The sequence below is a fragment of the Salmo trutta genome, chromosome 3 (assembly GCF_901001165.1).
Source record: "Salmo trutta chromosome 3, fSalTru1.1, whole genome shotgun sequence".
NCBI classification, from domain to species: domain Eukaryota; kingdom Metazoa; phylum Chordata; class Actinopteri; order Salmoniformes; family Salmonidae; genus Salmo; species Salmo trutta.
The window spans coordinates 46,147,246-46,169,118 of NC_042959.1; the positions used below are offsets into that span (position 1 = coordinate 46,147,246).

At 43.9% G+C, this 21,873-nt stretch overlaps 1 protein-coding gene across 3 annotated transcripts in view; it reads right to left on the reverse strand.

The window, feature by feature from the left end:
• Positions 1-21,551, reverse strand: part of LOC115176155 (zinc finger protein 236) — a 92,681-nt gene extending 71,130 nt beyond the window's left edge. Inside the window, exons 1-8 of one of the 3 annotated variants that reach the window (XM_029735995.1) lie at positions 21,429-21,551; positions 17,722-17,855; positions 16,565-16,729; positions 15,869-16,047; positions 15,500-15,630; positions 4,933-5,105; positions 1,099-1,221; positions 477-647 (exon numbers count right to left, since the gene is read on the reverse strand). In XM_029735995.1, coding sequence (XP_029591855.1) covers positions 477-647; positions 1,099-1,221; positions 4,933-5,105; positions 15,500-15,630; positions 15,869-16,047; positions 16,565-16,729; positions 17,722-17,855; positions 21,429-21,480 — 1,128 coding nt within the window. In that variant the 5' untranslated portion in view covers positions 21,481-21,551. Of the gene's footprint in view, positions 1-476; positions 651-1,098; positions 1,222-4,932; positions 5,106-15,499; positions 15,631-15,868; positions 16,048-16,564; positions 16,730-17,721; positions 17,856-21,133; positions 21,203-21,428 lie in introns of those variants that run through there. The other 2 variants (XM_029735987.1, XM_029736005.1) reach the window with 2 other exon arrangements.
• Positions 21,552-21,873: the final 322 nt, after the last annotated feature.

Here is a 21,873-nt window from a genome sequence, read left to right on the forward strand (position 1 = left end):
TCAGTTGATCATAACTAAGGTGAGTTTTCCTCTCTGCGCTTTTTCTAGGCCCAATGGCTGTTTCCCAGTCTCCTCACTCCGCTGCCGTCCACTTCTGCCAAGTTGTTCTCAACACCAGTTTATATCAATATAGCCTACTGTTTTCTAGAAATCGGTACCAGAAGTCCTCACAAGAATAGTAGACTAAAATTAGTAGACTAAAATTCAGAGAAATTCTAACATTTTGCCAGTCCTCACTTGTAAAAAGGCTATTTTAGGCTTAGGGGTTAAGTTTAAGGTTACAATTAGGGTTAAGGTTAGGGTAAGGGTAAGGTTTAGGGAAAATAGGACTTTGAATTAGACCCCCAAAAGTCCTCTCAAGTATAGTAAGACAGCTGTGTATGTACATGTATGCGTGAGTGAGTGTGTTTGTGTGTCTGTGCGTGTACGCTTCTGCACATGTGTATCTACGTGTATTCCTGTGTTATGGTTCCCACCTGTAGGATGTCCTGGTTGAGGGCCGTCTCCATGGTGATGGTCTGTTCTTGGGGCTGTGACTGGGTCCCCTCCCCTGTCACCTGCTCTGACAGCTCTAGGAGCTGCTGGATCACGTCAGTCACCACCTCGCTGCCCTCTGACCCCGCCACGCCCTGACCCGACTCCTCCACCTCCTACGGGACAGCGAGGGAAAGGTGTGAAGGTGGAGAGAATGAGAGGAGAAAAGGGAATACTGAGAATGGCAGAGGTGAGCTGATCTGAGCATCTTGTTTCGTTTTTTTGCAGTGCATCATAGATGAGCAATTTTTTTTTATGGAAGCCAAGATCACCTAATTAATAGTGTACCTGAACACCTGATTTTCAAGGTTCCATTTACTTACAAAAACACAACGACATATTATGAAAATGAGAGGCTTTTTATATTGAGACCCACTCTGAAATAATTACATAAAAATCTGCATGTAGTGGTAGAGCTACAGGGAGATTCCAGAGTGGGTATGTGTGTCTGATCACTCAACATCAAGCTAGCTGCAGCGCGAGGCAACAAACTGAATGCAGAGGTCAGAAACCGAATCAGGAGAAATGTCTAGAAGTTCACATCATCTGCATGCACTCACTCACCTGTGTGTTGGCCGATTCCTCTATGAGCAAGATGTGCATCTTGCTGATGTGGGCGTTGAGACTGCCCAGCTTTTTGAACACACAGCTACAGTCCATGCACGGGAACAGTGGTACTCCCGTAAGCTGAAGAGACACATATACAGGAAACAAAGTCAGTACACATACAACTGTGATTATCAATTAATATTAATGTGCTGTTAAAGGCCTAAATGCTTTCATTGGATATGATGCCGTTCGGAATTAACTGAACGCTACATTCTTAGTAAATGTTTATATTAAAAATCAATTATTTTACATTAGGTAAAAACAATACAAAACTACCTAATACCATGTCATTATAATTTAATACCAACTAAAATATACAGTACACAGTGTACAAAACATTAGGAACACCTCCCACTTTTGCCCTCAGAACAGCCACAATTCATTGGGGCATGGACTCTACAAGGTGTCGAAAGCATTTCACAGGGATGCTGGCTTATGTTGAATCCAATGCTTCCCACAGTTGTGTCAAGTTGCCTGTATTTCCTTTGGGTGGGTTCTTGATACACACAGGAAACTGTGAAAATAGCTGCAACTGCAACGCTGCTGGGTTTGACACTCAAACCAGTGCGCCTGGCACCTATTACCATAACCCATTCAAAAGGCACTGAAGTCTTTTTTTATTTAACCTTTATTTAACTAGGCAAGTCAGTTAAGAACAAATTCTTATTTACAATGACGGCCTAGGAACAACTGCCTTGTTCAGGGGCAGAACGATAGATTTTTACCTTGTCAGCTCTGGGATTCGATATAGCAACCTTTAGGTTACTGGCCCAACGCTCTAACCACTAGGCTACCTGCCGCCCATTTTGTCCTGCCCATTCACCCTCTGAATGGCACACATACACAATCAATTGTCACAAGACTTAAAAATCCATCTTTAACCCATCTCCTCCCCTTCAGCTACAATGATTGAAGTGGATTTAACAAGTGACAATAAGGGATCATAGCTTTCACCTGGATTCACCTGGTCAGTCCATGCCATGGAAAGAGCAGGTGTTCCTAATGTTTTGTACAATCAGTGTATACATTATACATATTTTATCTTCAGCCAAGACAGATATTACAAATATCCATCTTCTGATTATTTTAAAAGGGCAATCTAATATAAGGCAGCGATTAGGATAGAGAACAATTTCATGCAAAAACTTTGGGGTAATCTAAAAACAGTCCCACTTCCCTGTCCATATTATGAAATGTATTCCCACTCACATTTGACTTTAATATATTCATAAAATCCGTTCATAAAGCCGAGGTCCTGACTGCCAGAGTATGCTGAGGGACACTCGTGAGAATCACATGCATTATTCAAAAACGTTGAACAGCTGCGGTTTGGGGCTTCGGGGGAGATTCAAATCAACTCACTGCGTCATTGCCAGTTAGCACTGACGGAACACAAAAAAACGCTCCGGGCGCTCTTTAGAATCTCTTCCCCATTTGTTAAACAAAATAATAATAATTTGACGGGCTCCGTAAAAAATGTTTGGTTGATAAAATGATCACATGTATTTGTTGTGAGGGGTGGGGAAAATTGAAAGGCTAGCTGATTGAGTTGGCCACTAAATAAAAAGGACAAACCTCACATTTGCATGTCCTCATTTGCACAGATGTAAGTAATGGTGACTAGCGGACACAATGAAAGTAGCAATCAGGTCCAGAAGAGCGGACAGCCAGCCACTCAACACTTCTGCCTATAAACACCAACTCCTCGACTGCAATCATCACACAGAATTACCCAGAGACTGCTTTTCATTTAGGCTCATTATTTTCCCATGGAACGTCAAATATGTGAAAATATCACAGATGTGTGCAACGTTGCTACATCAGAAATAGAAGCTTCTGTTTCATAATAATGTTCTATATTATTTCTGTATATCTACCTGACAAGGGGGGGGGGGGGGGGGGGTCAAAGGTCTGAAGACACAAGACCCACCCCATATCAAATCCATTTCTTACCAATGATCATGTACGATTTTGTCTGTAATCAGAATGCATGCAGAGGCTTTTTTAAATGAACAAGCTCTGTTGCAGACAGTGTAATAGAATGGAAGCCTTCTTTTCTGAGTGGTAAAGTCAGTCCAGAGAGCCTTAGACTCTACCCTAAATGGCATATACAGTGGGGTCCGAAATTATGGACACCCTTGATAAAGATCAGTGGTGGAAAAAGTACCCAATTACCATACTTGAGTAAAAGATAACTTAATAGAAAATGACTCAAGTAAAAGTCACTCAGTAAAATACCAATTGAGTAAAAGTCTAAAAAGTATTTGGTTTAAAAATGTACTTTAAGTATCAAAAGTAAGTGTAATCGCTAAAATATACATCACCAGTCAAAAGTTAGGACACACCTACTCATTCCAGGGTTTTTCTTTATTTTTACTATTTTCTACATTGTAGAATAATAGTGAAAACATCAAAACTACGAAATAACACATATGGAATCATGTAGTAACCAAAGAAAAGTGTCAAACAAATCAAAATATATTTTAGATTCTTCAAAGAAACCACCCTTTGCCTTTACAGCTTTGCACACTCTTGGCATTCTCTCAACCACCTTCATGAGGTAGTCACCTGGAATGCATTTAAATGAACAGGTGTGCCTTGTTAAAAGTTAATTTGCGGAATGTCTTTCCTTCTTAATGTGTTTGAGCCAATCAGTTGTGTTGTGACAAGGTAAGGGTGGTATACAGAAGAAAGCCCTATTTGGAAAAAGACCAAGTCCATATTATGGCAAGAACAGCTCAAATAAGCAAAGAGAAACAAGTGTCCATCATTCCTTTAAGACATGAAGGTCAGTCAATCCGGAAAATTTGAACGTTTCTTAAAGTGAAGTCGCAAAAACCATCAAGTGCTATAATGAAACTGGCTCTGTTGAGGACCGCCACAGGAAAGGAAGACCCAGAGTTACCTCTGCTGCAGAGGACAAGTTCACTAGAGTTACCAGCCTCAGATTGCAGCCCAAATAAATGCTTCACATTGTTACTTGAACTGACACATCTCAACATCAACTGTTCAGAGGAGACTGCGTGAATCAGGCTTTCATGGTCAAATTGCTACAAAGAAACCACTACTAAAGGACACCAATTAGTAGAGACTTGCTTGGGCCAAGAAACACGAGCAATGGACATTAAAATCTGTGGAAATCTATCCTTTGGTCTGATGAGTCCAAATTTGTGAGTTTTGGTGTCTTTGTGAGACGCAGAGTAGGTGAACTGATTATTATTTAGAATTCAAGGCACATTTAACCAGCATGGCTACCACAGCATTCTTCAGCGATACACCATCCCATCTGGTTTGCGCTTAGTGGGACTATCCTTTGTTTTTCAACAGGACTTTGGTCAAAAACACACCAAGGCTGTGTAAGGGCTATTTGACCAATGAGAGTGATGGAGTGCCGCATCAGATGACATGGCCTCCACAATCACCCCACCTCAACCCAATTGAGATGGATTGGGATGAGTTGGACCACAGAGTGAAGGAAAAGCAGCCAACAAGTGCTCAGCATTTGTGGGAACTGTTGGAAAAACATTCCTCATGAAGCTGGTTGAGAGAATGCCAAGAGTGGGAAACGGGTGGCTATTTTGAAGAATCTGAAATATAAAATGTACTTGGATTTATTTAACACTTTTTTGGTTACTACACGATTCCATATGAGTTATTTCATAGTTTTGATGTCTTCACTATTATTGGTGAAAGTTATTTGTCGATAACAATAAGAATTCCATCCAGCCTACTGACTAAAGACAAAGGCAACAGAGATGTGCCAGGTGATGTAGTTAGTTGGTTGTTTACCTCAGAATGCACTCTCTGGACGTGCGAGTGCAGGTTGCCCTTCTGCGAGAAGGAAGCGGGGCAAAAGATGCAGAGGTGGGGCTTCTCTCCCGTGTGCCTCACCATATGGGTCTGCAGCACCACTTTCTGGTTGAAAGCCTTGCTACAGTGGCTGCACTTGTACGGCCGCTCGCCTGGGTGGGAGAGGAGAGAGGATAAGTGGGAGAGAGAACACAACTCAATACACCTGGGTGGTATAGATCAGTGGTTCCCAAATTGTAGGTCGGCAGGTGGGGGGGGCCTGAATTTTTAAGGAACTCAGTCAGGCTTTCAACTTACTCTTGAAAGTTGTAATTGTAGAAGAAGAAAAAGTGCAATTTCGAAATTGGGTATTGCATCATCAGTTTTCCTGTTGTCATGTCAGTTATTGCATACCTCAGAGAGCTATTTATAACTTGTAAGAAATTTCAAGATCAACTAGCCCATGTCAGCTAATGTGTTTTTGCCCATAGATTTTGTTGTAATGTTTGAGTCACTCAAATAACACATGAATACACATTAGACATTGCAAATTGTATAGAATTGCAAGAAAATTAGCTTTAAAACTGAAAAATGTTCTCTGCACCCCATGACAAAATGTGAGAGGGAGAGAGAGAGGAAGGCAGCGAAAGAACTCGAAAGGGATAATCAATGAGGGGCTGTGCGTTATTGCATTATTTTGCAGAGAATGCATAGGGCCCTGAGGTGATTATCTATTTTATACCATGGCTATAATTTAACATATTTGCCAGTAGAGATATGACAACATCCACTGAAGTAGCTAGCAAGTTTACTATTATATTTTCAATTGAACTTTTGCTTTCAAAAGCAGCTAAAAAAATGTAAGAATGAATTTCATTGCCATTGAATTATACCGTGCAATTATACTGTGCATTATAGGGAAATGCACACTCTAGAATGCCATTCAAGCCAATCAGAAACAAGTATTCAACAATCCCATGGTATAAAACTCAATATAAACTCGGTGGTTTGAGCCCTGAATTCTGATAGACCGTATACCACAGGTATGGCAAAACATTTAGTTTTACTACTCTAATTACATTAGTAACCAGTTCAGTTTATAATAGCAACAAGGCTCCTTTTGGGGGGGGGGGGGGGGGGGGGGGGGGTGTGATATATGGCCAATATACCACGGCTAAGGGCTGCACTCCACATTGCGTCGTGCATAAGAACAGCCCTTAACCGTGGCCATATACCACACCTCCTCTGACCTTATTGCTTAAGTATACCTCGTTGGTATGGAGAGAAAGAGAGGGAGATAATGGTAAAGAGATAACACACACTGCTCAATACACCTGAGGGGATAGAGATACACCTGGCGGGTACAAAGGGAAAAGAGAGAGGACGGGCACAACCGGTAAATAGACCCTTTCCCAGCACACAACACATTTTACTGGTTGAAGTTGAAGTGTTAATATAATGCAGTTGATTTGCGAGGACACAAACATTATATTAAGCAGGAAATTCATAAGAGCCTTAAATATCCAATTATAATCCAAAAGTACTGTGAAATGCACTCATAAGCAACATGTAAATAGAGGGTTTTATTTGCTGGCATTCTATTAGAACTCCCCCTTATTCTGCCACCAACTTGCACACATCGCCCTCGTGTGGCAATGTTTGCAAACACAGAAAGGGGTCTATATCCCGCAGGAAAACCACTGCTTACATTTACATTTTAGTCCCGAGATGAGGAGCATGATTATTTAAGATACTGTTTGAAGAGGTAGAGTTTCAGATGTTTTCGGAAGATGGGCAGATGCTGTCCTGGCTTCAGGTGGGAAGCTGGTTCCACCATTGGGGTGCCAGGACAGAGAAGACCTTGGACTGGGCTGTGTGGGAGCTGCCCTCCCATTGGGGTGGGAGGGCCAAGAGACCTAAGGTGGCAGAACAGAGTGCTCGGGTTGGAGTGTAGGGCTTGAGCATAGCCTGAAGGTAGGGAGGGGCAGTTCCTCTTGTTGTTCCGTAGGTAAGCACCATGGTCTTGGAGTGGATGCGAGCTTCGACTGGAAGCCAGTGGAGTGTGTGGAGGAACGGGGTGACATGAGAGCACTAGGGAAGGTTAAAAACCAGGCGGACTGTAGCATTCTGGATATGTTGCAGGGATTTGATGGCACAAGCGGAGGCCAGCCAACAGCGAGTTGAAGTAGACCAGACGGGAGAGGACAGTGGTTGGATTAGGACCTGCGCCGCTTCCTATGTAAAGAGCAGCTCCATCTTGTCTAAGTTGAGCTTGAGGTGGTGGGCCGACATCCAAGTTGAGATATCTGCCAGGCACGCAGAGATGTCGTCACCTGGGTGTCAGAAATGGTGAAGGAAAAAAGTAGTTGAGTGTCATTCGCATAGCAATAATAGGAGAGACCATGTGAGGATATGATGGAGCCGAGTGATTTGGTATATAGAGAGAAGAGGGCCTAGAACTGAGCCCTGGGAGACACCAGTGAGTATGTGGTGCAGCCACAGATCCTCTCCACGTCACCTGGTAATAGCGGCCTACCAGGTAGGATGCAATCCAAGAGTGTGCAGAGCATGAGACGCCCAGCCCTGAGAGGGTGGAGAGGAGGATCTGATGGTTCACTGTGTCAAAGTCAGGAGATTGTTCTTAACCTCCTAGACCTGAGGAGAGAGAGTCAGCTTTGGCAGTGCGGAGAGCCTCCGTGACACTGAGAAGAGCAGTCTTGTTTGAGTAACCTGTCTTGAAGCCTGACTGCTCAGGGAGATCTGAGTTTAGCTAAGCTGAGAAGCCCACAGGGACTAACCTGCCTTGCTTTAGACAATGAGGATGTAGAATCAGAGCAGAGGTGGATACTTAGCTGAGGATACCGGCTTTAGTTTCAGATAGCTGACTAGAGCCTGCAGGCTGAGCTTGAAGCCCCATAGCTCCACTTCAGCACATCCCCTTAATGTGCTGTTTGAGATTCAAAGCACAGGCCAACCATCTCCAGCACAGCATTAGTCATCCATCTAGCCCACAAATTAACATTAAGATGAGGTGGCATGGAGGGGCTCAGTGAGGAAGGATAGCTGAAGATCTGAATGAACTCAGAGGAGTCTGGGCTGGGAGTCTGCACTTAATGTGCACTTATCTCAGGTGATATGTCCGAAAGGAAAGCAGTAGGTGTATTGGCGAAGAATGGCAACTTCTGAAAATGTTAAGATTATTTCAAATCAAATTTTATTGGTCACATACACATGGTTAGCAGATATTAATGAGAGTGTAGCGAAATGCTTGTGCTTCTATTTCCGACAGTGCAGTAATATCTAACAAGTAATCTAACAATTCCCCAACAACTACCTAATACACACAAATCTAAAAGGGAGGAATAAGGATATGTACACTACCGTTCAAAAGTTTGAGGTCACTTAGAAATGTTCTTGTGTGGGTGGACCATTCAGTTTGTCTGTGATGTGTACGCCGAGAAACTTAAAACTTTCCACCTTCTCCATTACTGTCCCGTCGATGTGGATAGGGGATTGCTCCCTCTGCTGTTTCCTGAAGTCCACGATCATCTCCTTTGTTTTGTTGACGTTGAGTGAGAGGTTGTTTTGCTGACACCACACTCCAAGTGCCCTCACCTCTTCCCTGTAGGCAGTCTCGTCATTGTTGGTAATCAAGCCCACTACTGTTGTGTCGTCTGCAAACTTGATGATTGAGTTGGAAGAGTGCATGGCCACGCAGTCATGGGTGAACAGGGAGTACAGAAGGGGGCTGAGCACGCACCCTTGTGGGGGCCCAGTGTTGAGGATCAGCGAAGCAGAGATGTTTCCTACCTTCACCACCTGGGGGCGGCCCGTCAGAAAGTCCAGGACCCAATTGCACAGGGTGGGGTTGAGACCCAGGGCCTCCAGCTTAATGATGAGCTTGGAGGTACTATTGTGTTGAATGCTGAGCTGTAGTCAATAAAACAGCATTCTTACATAGGTATTCCTCTCGTCCAGATGGGATAGGGCAGTGTGCAGTGTGATGGCGATTGCATCGTCTGTGGACCTGTTGGGGCGGTATGCAAACTGAAGTGGGTCTAGGGTGGCAGGTAAGGTGGAGGTGATATGATCCTTGACAGGTCTCTCAAAGGACTTCAGGATGACAGAAGTGAGTGCTACGGGGTGGTAGTCATTTAGTTCAGTTACCTTCTTGGGTACACGAACAATGGTGGCCATCTTGAAGCATGTGGGGACAGCAGACTGGGATAGGGAGCGATTGAATATGTCCGTAAACACACCAGCCAGCTGGTCTGCAGCCTTGTGAGGGTTAACATGTTTAAATGTCTTACTCACAACGGCCACGGAGACGGAGATCCCACAGTCCTTGGTAGCGGGCCGCGACAGTGGCGCTGTATTATCCTCAAAGTGGGCAAAGATGGTGTTTGTGTGTCTGGAAGCGAGACGTCGGTGTCCGTAACGTGGCTGGTTTTCTTATTGTAGACCGTGATTTCCTGTAGACCCTGCCACATACGTCTCGTGTCTGAGCCGTTGAATTGCGACTCCACTTTGTCCCTATACCAACATTTCGCTTGTTTGATTGCCTTGCTGAGGGGATAACTACACTGTTTATATATTTCTGCCATATTCCCAGTCCTCTTTCCATGGTTAAAATGCGGTGGTTCGCGCTTTCAGTTTTGCGCGAATAGCGCCATCCATCCACGGTTTCTGGTTAGGGTAGGTTTTAATAGTCACAGTGGGTACAACATCTCCAATGCACTTACTTATAAATACACTCACAGAGTCAGCATATAGATCAATGTTATTCTCAGAGGCTGACCGGAACATTTCCCAGTCCCGTGATCAAAACAATCTTGAAGTGTGGATTCCGATTGGTCAGACCAGCGTTGAATGGTTCTAGTCACGGGTACATCCTGCTTGAGTTTTTGCCTATAAGACGGTAGGAGCAAGATGGAGTTTTGGTTGGATTTGCCGAAGGGAGGGCCTTGTATGCATCACGGAAGTTAGAGTAGCAGTGATCAAGTGTATTGCCCGTGCGAGTGCTGCAATCAATATGCTGATAGAATTTAGGTAGCCTTGTTCTCAAATTTGTTTTGTTAAAATCCCCTGCTACAATAAATGCAGCGTCAGGATATATGGTTTCCAGTATACATCGACTCCAGTGAAGTTCCTTGAGGGCCGTCGTGGTGTCTGCTTGAGGGGGTATATACACAGCTGTGACGATAACTGACGAGAATTCTCCTGGGAGATAATATGGCCTGCATTTTATTGTACGGAATTCTAGGTTGGGTGAGCAGAAGAACTTGAGTTCCTGTATACTGTTATGATTACACTACGAGTCGTTAATCATGAAGCATACACCCCCGCCCTTCTTTCCAGAAAGGTGTTTATCTCTGTCAGCCCAACGCAGCCCAGCCCGACGCACAAAGAAGCCCTGTGGCTGATCCGACTCCGACAACGTATCCCGAGAGAGCCATGTTTCCATGAAACAGAGAATGTTACAATCTCTGATGTCTCTCTGGAAGGCAACCCTTGCTCTAATTTCGTCTGCCTTGTTGTCCAGAGACTGGACATTGGCGAGTAGTATGCTCGGAAGCGGTGGGCGGTGTGCACGCCTACTGAGCCTGACCAGGAGGCCACTCCCTCTGCCTCTACTGCGGCGACGCTGTTTTGGGTCGGCTTCTGGGATTAGATCCACGGTCCTGGGTGGTGGTCCGAACAAAGGATCCGCTTTAGAAAAGTCTTATTCCTGGTTGTAATGTTGGTAAGTTGACGTTGCTCTTATATTCAATAGTTCTTCCCGGCTGTATGAAATAACACTTAAGATTGTTATCCCAGACAATGTAAGAAATAATACATTAAAAAAACTAAATACCGAATAGTTTCCTAAGGACTCGAAGCGACCATCTCTGTCGGCGCCATCTTAGCTTTGGGTTTAAACAGGGTCACTCTCCACACCACTGGCAAGCTACACTACTGTACATATACAAAAGTATGTGGACACCCCTTCAAATTAGTGGATTTGCTATTTCAGCTACACCCGTTGATGACAGGTGTATAAAATTGAGCACACAGCCATGATATCTCCAAAGACAAACATTGGTATCAGCATGGCCTTACTGAAGAGCTCAGTGAGGATGGATGCCACCTTTCCAACAAGTCAGTTCTTCAATTTTTTACCCTGCTAGAGCTGCCCCGGTCAACTATACGTGCTGTTATTGTGAAGTGGAAACGTCTAAAATCATCTGTCCTCGGTTGCAAAACTCACTACCGAGTTCCAAACGGCCTCTGGAAGCAATGTCAGCACAAGAACTGTTCGTCGAGAGCTTCATGAAATGGGTTTCCATGGCCGAGCAGCCGCACACAAGCCTGATTTCACCATGCGCAATGCCATGCATCGACTGGAGTGGTGTAAAACTTGCCGCCATTGGACTCTGGAGCAGTGGAAACGCGTTCTCTGGAGTGATGAATTATGCTTCACCATCTGGCAATCCAACAGACAAATCTGTGTTTGGCGGATGCCAGAAGAACGCTACCTGCCCCAATGCATAGTGCCAACTGTAAAGTCTGGTGGAGGAGGAATAATGGTCTGGGGCTATTTTTCATGGTTCAGGCTAGGCCCATTAGTTCCAGTGAACGGAAATCTCAACGCCACAGCATACAATGATAGTCTAGATGATTCTGTACTTCCAACTTTGTGGCAACAGTTTGGGGAAGGCCCTTTTGATGTTTCAGCATGACAATGCCCCCGTGCATGTAGCGTATGACTATTATATTTTAGTGGATGTTTCAGGGGAATTTTTTTTAAGGACATATGTCATATCTCTTTCAACACATTTTACAAGTGGAAAATGTAGAAACATGTATGAGACAACTGTATGGCCCTGTTATATTTCTCAGGGCAAATGTGGCCTTTGCCTCCTGTGTATTAACCAGGTAGGCCAGTTGAGAACAAGTTCTCATTTACAACTGCGACCTGGCTAAGATAAAGCAAAGCAGTGCGACAAAAACAACAACACAGAGTTACACATGGGATAAACAAACGTACAGTCAATAACACAATTGAAAAATATGTATACAGTGAGTGCAAATGAAGTAAGGAGGTAAGGCAATAAATAGGCTAATAGTGGCGAAGTAATTACAATTTAGGAATTAACACTGGAGTGATAAATGTGCAGATGAGGATGTGCAAGTAGAAATACTGGTGTGCAAAAGAGCAGAAAAACAAATATGGGGTTGAGGTAGGTAGTTGGTTGAATGGGCTATTTACAGATGGGCTGTGTACAGATGCAGCGATCGGTAAGCTGCTCTGACAGCCGATGCTTGAAGTTAGTGAGGGAGATAAGTCTCCAACTTCAGTGATTTTTGCAATTCGTTCCAGTCATTGGCAGCAGAGAACTGGAAGGAAAGGTGACCAAAGAAGGTGTTGGCTTTGGGGATGACCAGTGAAATATACCTTCTGGAGCGCATGCTACAGGTGGGTGTTGCTATGGTGACCGGTGAGCTGAGATAAGGCCGGAGCTTTACCAAGCAAAGACTTATAGATGACCTGGAGCCAGTGGGTTTGGTGACGAATATGTAGCGAGGACCAGCCAACGAGAGCATACAGGTCGCAGTGGTGGGTAGTATATGGGGCTTTGGTGACAAAACGGATGGCACTGTGATAGACTGCATCCAATTTGCTGAGTTTTGTGTTGGAGGCTATTTTCTAAATGACATTGCTGAAGTCAAGGATCAGTAGGAAAGTCAGTTTTACGAGGGTGTGGTTGGCAGCAGGAGCGAAGGAGGCTTTATTGCAAAACAGGAAGCCGATTCTAGATTTAATTTTGGATTGGAAATGCTTAATATGAGTCTGGAAGGAGAGTTTACAGTCTAGCCAGACACCTACGTATTTATAGTTGTCCACATATTCTAAGTCAGAACTGTCCAGAGTAGTGATGCTAGTACGGCGGGCGGGTGTGGGCAGCGATCGGTTGATGAGCATGCTTTTTGTTTTACTAGCATTTAAGAGCATTTGGAGGCCACGGAAGGAGTGTTGTATGGCATTGAAGCTCGTTTGGAGGTTTGTTAACACAGTGTCCAAAGAAGGGCCAGATGTATACAGAATGGTGTCGTCTGCGTAGAGGTGGATCAAAGAATCACCCGCAGCAAGAGCGACATCATTGATACATACAGAGAAAATAGTCGGCCCGAGAATTGAACCCTGTGGCACCCCCATAGAGACTGCTAGAGGTCCGGACAACAGGCCCTCCGATTTGACACATTGAACTCTGAGAAGTAGTTAATGAACCAGGCGAGGCAGTCATTAGAGAAACCAAGGTTGTTGAGTCTGCCGATAAGAATACAGTGATTGACAGAGTCGAAAGCCTTGGCCAGGTCGATGAAGACGGCTGCACAGTACTGTCTTTTATCAATGGCAGTTATGATATCGTTTAGGACCTCGAGCGTGGCTGAGGTGCACCAGTGACAAGCTCGGAAACAGGATTGCATAGCGGTGAAGGTACGGTGGGATTCGAAATGGTCGGTGATCTGTTTGTTCACTTGGCTTTCGAAGACTAGAAAGGCAGGGCAGGATGGAAATAGGTCTATAACAGTTTGGGTCTATTTTTAAAAGTAGTAGCTTGAACTGTTTGGGCATAGGCCTGGATAGTAGGACAGAAATCTGCAGGCTCTCTCTACAGTAGATTGCAACTCCGCCCCTTTTATCAGTTCTATCTTGACGGAAAATGTTGTAATTGGGGATAGAACATTTCTGAATTTTTGGTGGCCTTCCTAAGCCAGGATTCAGACACGGCTAGGACATCAGGGTTGGCGGAGTGTGCAAAAGCAGTAAATAAAGCAAACTTAGGGAGGAGGCTTCTGATGTTAACATGCATGAACCCAAGGCTTTTACGGTTAAAGAAGTCAACAAATGAGAGTGCCTGGGGACACACAGGGCCTGGATTCACCTCTACATCACCAGAGGAACAGAGGAGGAGAGTAGGCTGAGGGTACGGCTAAAGGCTATAAGTACTGGTCGTCTAGAGCTTTGGGAACAGAGAATAAAAGGAACAGATTTCTGGGGGTGGTAGGATAGATTCAGGGCATCATGTACAGACAAGGGTATGGTGGGGTGCGAGTACAGTGGAGGTAAACCTAGACATTGGGTGCAGTCTCCGCATGTGTGGGGGTTGGGACAACGGAGATATCTGAGGCATGTTGAGAGGGACTAGGGGCTCCGCAGTAAAATAAAACAATGAGAGCTACCCTAAACAACAGTATACAAGGCATATTGACATTAGAGAGAGGCATAAAGCAATCACAGGTGTTGATTGGGAGAGCTAAGACAACAACAGAGGGTAAGACAACAATGGGTAAACAACAACAACGGGTAAATGGCTATGAATGGGCAGAGAGGGTCAGTTAGCTACAGACAGAGCATGAGTTCGAGGCTGGGGCCGACAGATAAACAAAACAAAGTACTGTGTTAATGAACAGTCCAGCAGGCATCAGCAGTGTAGCCGAGTGATCATAGGGTCCAATGAGCAGCAATATATGAAACAGGGAGCGGTTTAGTAGTCGTTACTACGCTAGGTGAGCGTAGAAAAGCTAGCGGCCTGGGCTAGCAGATGGGTCTTCAACGACATCCACGACGCAGAGGTCGGTTGAGAGCACATCGGCCGAATTACGTCAGCAGACAAGCAAACCAGTTGTGATGGCTCGGTGGGGCCCCGTGTCGACAAAGGGTCCAGGCCGAATGGCAAGAGAGGTTCTGTAGTTGGTGTACTTCGTTTTCTAGCCAAGACATGGGCCTAGCACGAGGCTCGCTCGAGGCTAACTGGTGCTTGCTTCTGGACAAGGGCAATAGCCAAAATAGCCACTCGGTATCAGCTAGTTAGCTGCGATGATCCGGTGTAATGGTCCAGAGCTTGCGACAGGAATCCGGTGATGTAGTGGAAAAAAATCAGTCCCATATGCTCAGGGCTGATATCGCGCTGTGCAGACTGGCAGGTATTATCCAGGCTATCCGGGCTAAAGCGGCTGGTGTCTGAGCTAAAGGTAAATACCGTTAGCAGTGGCTAACAATGACTAAATAGCTAGTAGCTAATTAGCTGGCTAGCTTCTATAAGGTATAAAAAAAATAGCAGATCCGTACCACATTGGGTGAGGCGGGTTGCAGGAAGGTATATTTAATCAGAAAATTGAAAAAAAGAGATTGAAATATATTGAAATGTATACAAAAAAAATGGGGGAAAAAAAACTGAATATTTACACGGGACAAAAACAAACACGTCTTACTGCTACGCTATCTTGGATATCTTGATGAGAGGCAAGGATCATTCCCAATCATGGTAGAGACCCCTGGTGTCCAACAGTGATACACCACACTGACTGAGGCCATTATTATATTTCATGCTCTCCATTTAATTCCCTTTCAAAATCAACAACTCCAAATCAAAATCTTGTATGAATAAGAACAAGCCTCGGTCGTGTTCATTAGGCATGAAACGGAAGTAAACGAACTGAAACAGGGAGGGACTCATTTTCAGTTGCAAAATGTTTTTTGATGCGTGCCATAATGAACATGACCCAGCTGTCTTTTGCTTACCTGTGTGTATTCGTGTGTGTCGAACAAGCTGGCTGGGCTTTTTAAACGTCTTGCCACAGTGCTGACAGCTGTTGGTGAATCCACTCCGATCGATATTCTTCTTGTAGTTTCTGGAATTCGAACTGAGTGGCCTAACGGAAAAAACAAATGTAGAGAAACAGAAATCAACCCAATATGGAAACAGTCTTTGGTCAGGTTGTTCTTTTGAAACACAATTCAACTGCTGGTCCTCCAAATGAAAAATAGGAAACAGAAAGACAGGGAGATAAGAGCACTCAATACACGTAGTAATGTGTTGCTAAACAAGCACTTTGGACAAAAGTATCAATCAACCCGAGACCCTCTGCTACTGTCCCCTCGCTCTCTAACCTCATCTTGACGTGGGTCTTGATGTGCTCCTTGAGCTGGCCCGCCATCTTGAACTCCTTGCTGCAGGTCTTGCAGGTGTACACCTTGGCCCCAGACAGCTCTTTGCGATGCTCCTCCAGATGCAGCATGAGCTGACTGTGGAGAATGAACTCGTCGCCACACTCTGTACAGATCAGATTCTAGAGGAGAGAGGGAAAGAACACAGGGGGGGAAAGAAATGAGAAGATGAGGTCACAGACGAGAGGAGGATGGAGAAGGACCACAATTTAGAAGACACGCATGAGTCGATCATATAAGCGTCTTTGCGGTTTAGAAAGCTGTCACCTATATAAATGATATAAAAAATATAAAAAAGGTGCTATGGTGTGTGGTCATCCACACCTCCTCCCAAAATGGCTGCTGTGCCATTTCTTCCACTTGCATTACTTGACATAGATCCAGAAAAACTAGATTATCATTATTATTATGATAACTAGATTATCATTATTATTATGAGAACGGCTGTGACCTGATGTCAAAAAGTCCACAGATGTTTATTGATTAATTGAATTAATAAGATAATTAAAAGTAGTAGGCTAATCCACCAGCTACGAATTACATTTTTAGCTGCGATAAACCATATTTCCCAGCAGATTCAAGACAATCACATTTTTTAATATGTTTGAATGGGTTTAATCATATCAATGATTGGCAGACCTCCTCCTTCTCATGCAGCATGATATGGGACTTGAGACTGGCCACGCGGGAGAACTTCTTGTGGCACACCGGGCAGGTGGGGTTCGAGGTGGCGTGTGTGGACTTGTGGAGCATGAGGTTGAACTCCACGTTAAACGTCTGAGCACACTGGTCGCACCGGTGAAGCTGGAAGGGAGCAAGAGAGAAAAGACAGTTCATGACTGAGTAAGTGAGCGAGTGTACGCAAGTGAGTGACTGTGTGGGCTGCAGGTAGCCTAGTGGTTAAGAGTGTTGGGCCATTAATCACCAAGCAGACTGGGTGAAAAATCTGCCGACGTGCCCTTGCAAGGTTAACCCTTATTGATCCTGTAAGTCAATCTGGATAGAACCGTCTGCTAAATGACTTAAAAGTTACAAAATTGTGACTGAGTAACTGAGTCCTACAATAACAGTCCAGCCAGTACATTTTCTCTCCTGTTATAATTTTCAGTCAAATGCCAGTTGGTCTGTTTGGGTGAAGGTCTTATTTCCTGGGTATATTTGTAATATATTTATTTATTCAATAATTCATTTGCATTTGCTCTCTAGTGCCACTACATTTCCCTCATACACTGGGCTATTTGTCTGAAGAGGATGTTCCGTCCGTCCGTCCGCCCGCCCGCCTGCCTGCCTGCTCGCTCACTGGCCTGCAAAGAGGCTCTCCCACTCTGACAGCTGAATAATGAATAGTATACACAAACTTAAATCCACTCATACTGCATCTCTGTGGACAACCTACAACTGTCATCTGAGGACAACTCATCCGTGTGTCAGGTAGAAACATCAGTAAAAGAACTAGGCCTATATGCTGGTACTTTTTGGGGTTCTTCACCTTAATCAACAATGGATGTAACGTATATCTAATGTTTTCACATCCGGTACACCATTCATACATATACAAAATCAATCATGTGAATGAAGGACTTTTCTATCCATATCAAATGAGATCATTAAGGTAGGTCTGTACTAGCCCGGTCTCAGATGGGTTTATGCTTTTGCTTACTCCATTGTCATTGTCAAGCTAAACATTGGCATGACAATTCCATAAGGAGTTGGCGAAAGAGAATGGCACCCAGGCTAGGTCTGTCCAGCCTATGTTGTGTCAAACAGCCTGGTCTGGCCCTTTGCACTGTGCTTGCCTTGTCGTTGGCCTCATGGTCGCGCTGGTGCCTCTGTAGCTGGCTCTCAGTGGTGAAGCTCTGGGAGCAGACAGTGCACTTGTTTTCCTTGGAATCACCATGGCTGTTGTCCTGCTTGGCTCCAGATATACCCTCTGTTGACAAAAAGAGAGAGGGAGACAAAGACACTCATATTACCATGGTGTTCATAATTAGGTTACTTAAACGGTACCTGCAATTTCCCTAATGCTTTGGTCCACCAGCCTATTTCCCAGCAGATTCCAGACAGTAAAATATTAGGTTTAGGATTTGCAGGGTTCTCCCCAGGATTTCTTTAACAGGGTGGTGCTGCTAAGTCTGGTAACGGGAGACCCGGAGGGGGGCAGCTTTTGAACACCTGCAACTGCCATTTCATGTAATCTAGAGAAAATAATGGCCTTATATGATAACACAGTTTAAATATATATATTTGCATAGTGGTGCAGCCAGTCCACAAGGTGGCACAGCGCCTCTTACATTCTTTGGGGAAGACCCTGGGTTTGTATGCATTTTTCAGTCTGATTGATGTGTGGAAAGGAGATATTTCGAACTAAACTAATCCAAATAACAAACAGCCAAGCAAAGTAATAGCCTAATAATCACATTTATTGTCATTTTTATACCTAAACTAAAAAGAAGGTTAAGACAAGACGGTAGGGGCGGCAGGTAGCCTAGTGGTTAGAGCGTTGGACTAGTAAACGAAAGGTTGCAAGATCGAATCTCTGAGCCGACAAGGTAAAAATCTGTCATTCTGCCCCTGAACAAGGCAGTTAACCCACTGTTCCTAGGCCGTCATTGAAAATAAGAATTTGTTCTTAACTGACTTGCCTAGTTAAATAAAGGTAAAATAAACAGAGCATCCACCAATATGTTTTGGTCTTTATCTGGTAGGTAATGGGCAGGCCTACCTAGGGTAACAGATATGAGCCTGTCCCAAATCACTACCAACCCCTTCCCCTTGGTACTAGCCTAATCTTTCAACGTTTGCAAATCTGAAAGGTCTGGATAGGTAGCCTACGCAGTGCAGTGGTGATGCTACCACCATATTGATACACCTGACCAGGTCAGGCTGACCTTACAAATCTGCAAACATTGAAGGATTAGGGCCTGGGGCACAGGCTAGGGAGCAAATATGGAGTTCAGTTTCAACAGTATGCACAACACTCAGAATGATTTATTTAAGTCTATGAAATTAGTGAACACCAGGGGCCACATGAATATCAGGGGGACTAGGAGTTCTTTCTTGATTGGGCCTACTTTTTATGACAACTGTTGCACTCTCACAATTGCACTCAATTTGGTCATTTTGTATATGTATAGGCCTGTATATTTTCTGGAACTACTACATGTGCCCAGCTCATTGATATAAAATTAGAGGTACACAAGTTGTTTTTGAAATAGGTCACTGTAATTATATCTACAGCCATTGTGCATGTTGCATGTAATGATCATATGGGCAGGTCATATGTCGTGGTGGTAGTAGGCTACAATATCACGTGACATGATGGTTTTTCTATCAATATTTGCACATAAAAGGGTTTCCACCGCAATTGACCCAAAAATATCCCACCTTGTCTAGCGTATTTTGTTTTGTCAACATTGATTTTGTAACATTTCATGTGTCTGAAGATATGAACTCTGCCTTCCTGGCGTGCCCGGAGAGCAAATCAAGTGCACTACAGGCCTAACACTGACCAATCGGATGGCTAAAATTAGTGTCTGCAGTAACATAGCAGGCGTAAAAGCTACAGAAAAGTCGATACTGTGAGATTTCAAAACTTTTAAAGCCATTACTAGAGTGTCAACAAATACATCAAAGAGCTGATGTTTTTATGAGTCCTTGTTTTTACACACTATCAACACCTTTTATTCAACACTTTTAAAAGCCATAAAATGTGGGTTCTTCCTACTTTCCGCTACAACCAGCACTAAGTTGTAATGAATGAGTAGGAAAGTGTATCGATAGGCTTACATTACTATTAGCAGCTTAGGTCTTTATTTTTTATATCAAGGAATATTTCACTCTGTTCATAGGACTAACATGAATTTGTGCATGAAGCAGACAATGCGGTGTGACTCGAGTTTCAGCATCAACTGGAAGACTCACTTTTTGGTCAGTGTCATAGGAGGAAAGGGAGAGTGTAGGGAGGTTGAGAGGCAGACCCTAAGTCTTCTGCCCTCTCTCCCCACTGAGACTGACCAGATGCAGGCACCATCAGCCCAGTAAAATAAAATGCAAATTATTGAAATGTATGCTCACTCAGCTGTACCTCACAAGTAATACAACAACTGACTATTACCGGTGTGATCCTTTAACTTCTCAAATTTTGAAATAAATATATATGTTTTTTTAAATGGTCCAAACAACCATGCATTGGCAGGGCAATTCAAGCAATGCAGTGATAATGTATTGGACCTATAGGCTAGTGCACAAACCTCATGGCTACAGTACTGTTTCTAAAACGTTAACGTTGCATAGGCTTCCTTTTTTTTTTAAGTCATGTTCAAAACAATTCTGAGTGATAGATCTCACCTTGCATTCTGACACAGAAAAGGTTGGTGACCACTGCCTACACCAAACAAACCCACAGAATATTTCTGGGGTGTAATCATCAAACTGTTGAACGAAAACTAGCGTTTCTATTGGACCGGTCAGCAAATAGGGCTGGACCTACCTGAATATGACCAATAAACGCTAGTTTTCTAGGAGTAATGATTACACACCTGATGGCCTAGCTGGTTGAACATACTGTGACGACCCTGGGTTTATAATATAATACTTTACGCTAGCTAGTTACCTTGGACGAGTTAGTAGGCTGTCAAAAAACTAAACATGACAAAATAATCTGTACTATAGCTAGCTTTTGTCTAATTAACGTTGCTACTCTTACGATACTAGCTAGCTGACTACCAATTGACTTAATTCTGGCATGGGGATATTCTTCGTTTTTTTTATTACACCTAGCCAAAACAATTTGCAGCTGGAGTGCATTGTTTCTCTGTGCTGTTAGCTTGCTAGCTCAGGTGTATCTAGTTAGCAACGCGTTAGTTAGCTATAGGATAGCAACAAACTAACTTAGCCACATGCAGAAACCCCATTATCGTCTGATCACTCGACTTGGATGCTAACTAGCTAAACGAATGTTAGATAACTTGAGTTAGCTAGTTAACGGTTGTAGTTATAACTCGCAAATGTGGCTATCGTATCGAACTGCGGCGAACCGAGAGAGACTGGATGGTGAAACACTACTTTCCTGATGGTTTGGCTAGCAGAGTGACATCTAGCTAGCGGTCTTCTCGCACACACAAATTAAAAGCAAAGGCTAGCCTGTTAGCCAACTGCGAAGCATCAACATGCTAACACATGAGTCAGAAAAACACTAACTGACGTTACCTAGCCAAATGCCCTATTTTTGACAGGACTCTACAGGAGCTGTTGCCTCACTGAAGTGTAAATTAGACTGAATCTGGATAAGTAGAGCCACCGAAATGTTATTAATATCATTCCGCCTCAATCACTACTTTACAGCACAAAGCAATGGACTCCGGCGAAACTATATCCGGGGACTATATACACTATATTCAAGTGAGTTTATCTCAGCTACGCAACAGCTTGTTAATTCATTATGAACTTGTGTAAACAGCATGGTCGCTGCCTTTTTTATTCGTGACATTTTGGAACTGATTACCTGTTCCGTCGTTGGTTTTATCCCTCAGTTTGCGAGGCCGGCCCCGCGGCATAGTTCCAGGTTTCAGGGCGGGTGTACTGTGAACGATTTGGGTTTCAAAATGGCGACTGCCTCACGACGAACACCTCGCGGACACAGTAATCAGCGAACACATGAACTCTTCAGTGCGGTAGTAGTGCACGTCTAGCTAGGCTAGTTGCTGTGAGGCTCCGATGCATGGAGGAGGGAGACATCTAGCGTATATGTATGTGCGTTGCCTCAAGGAGGAGCAGGAGTGTCATCAAATTCTTATTAATAAGAATAGGAAATAAAGTCTATTTGATTTTTTTTTCATGTCCAATGGCAGCATACAATTAGGACTTTTATAAAGTAGGCACAATTCCTTTTCAAAATCATGCAAGAAAAAGCAAGAATGGGCTACTATAGGATGGGGGTAAAGCAACAT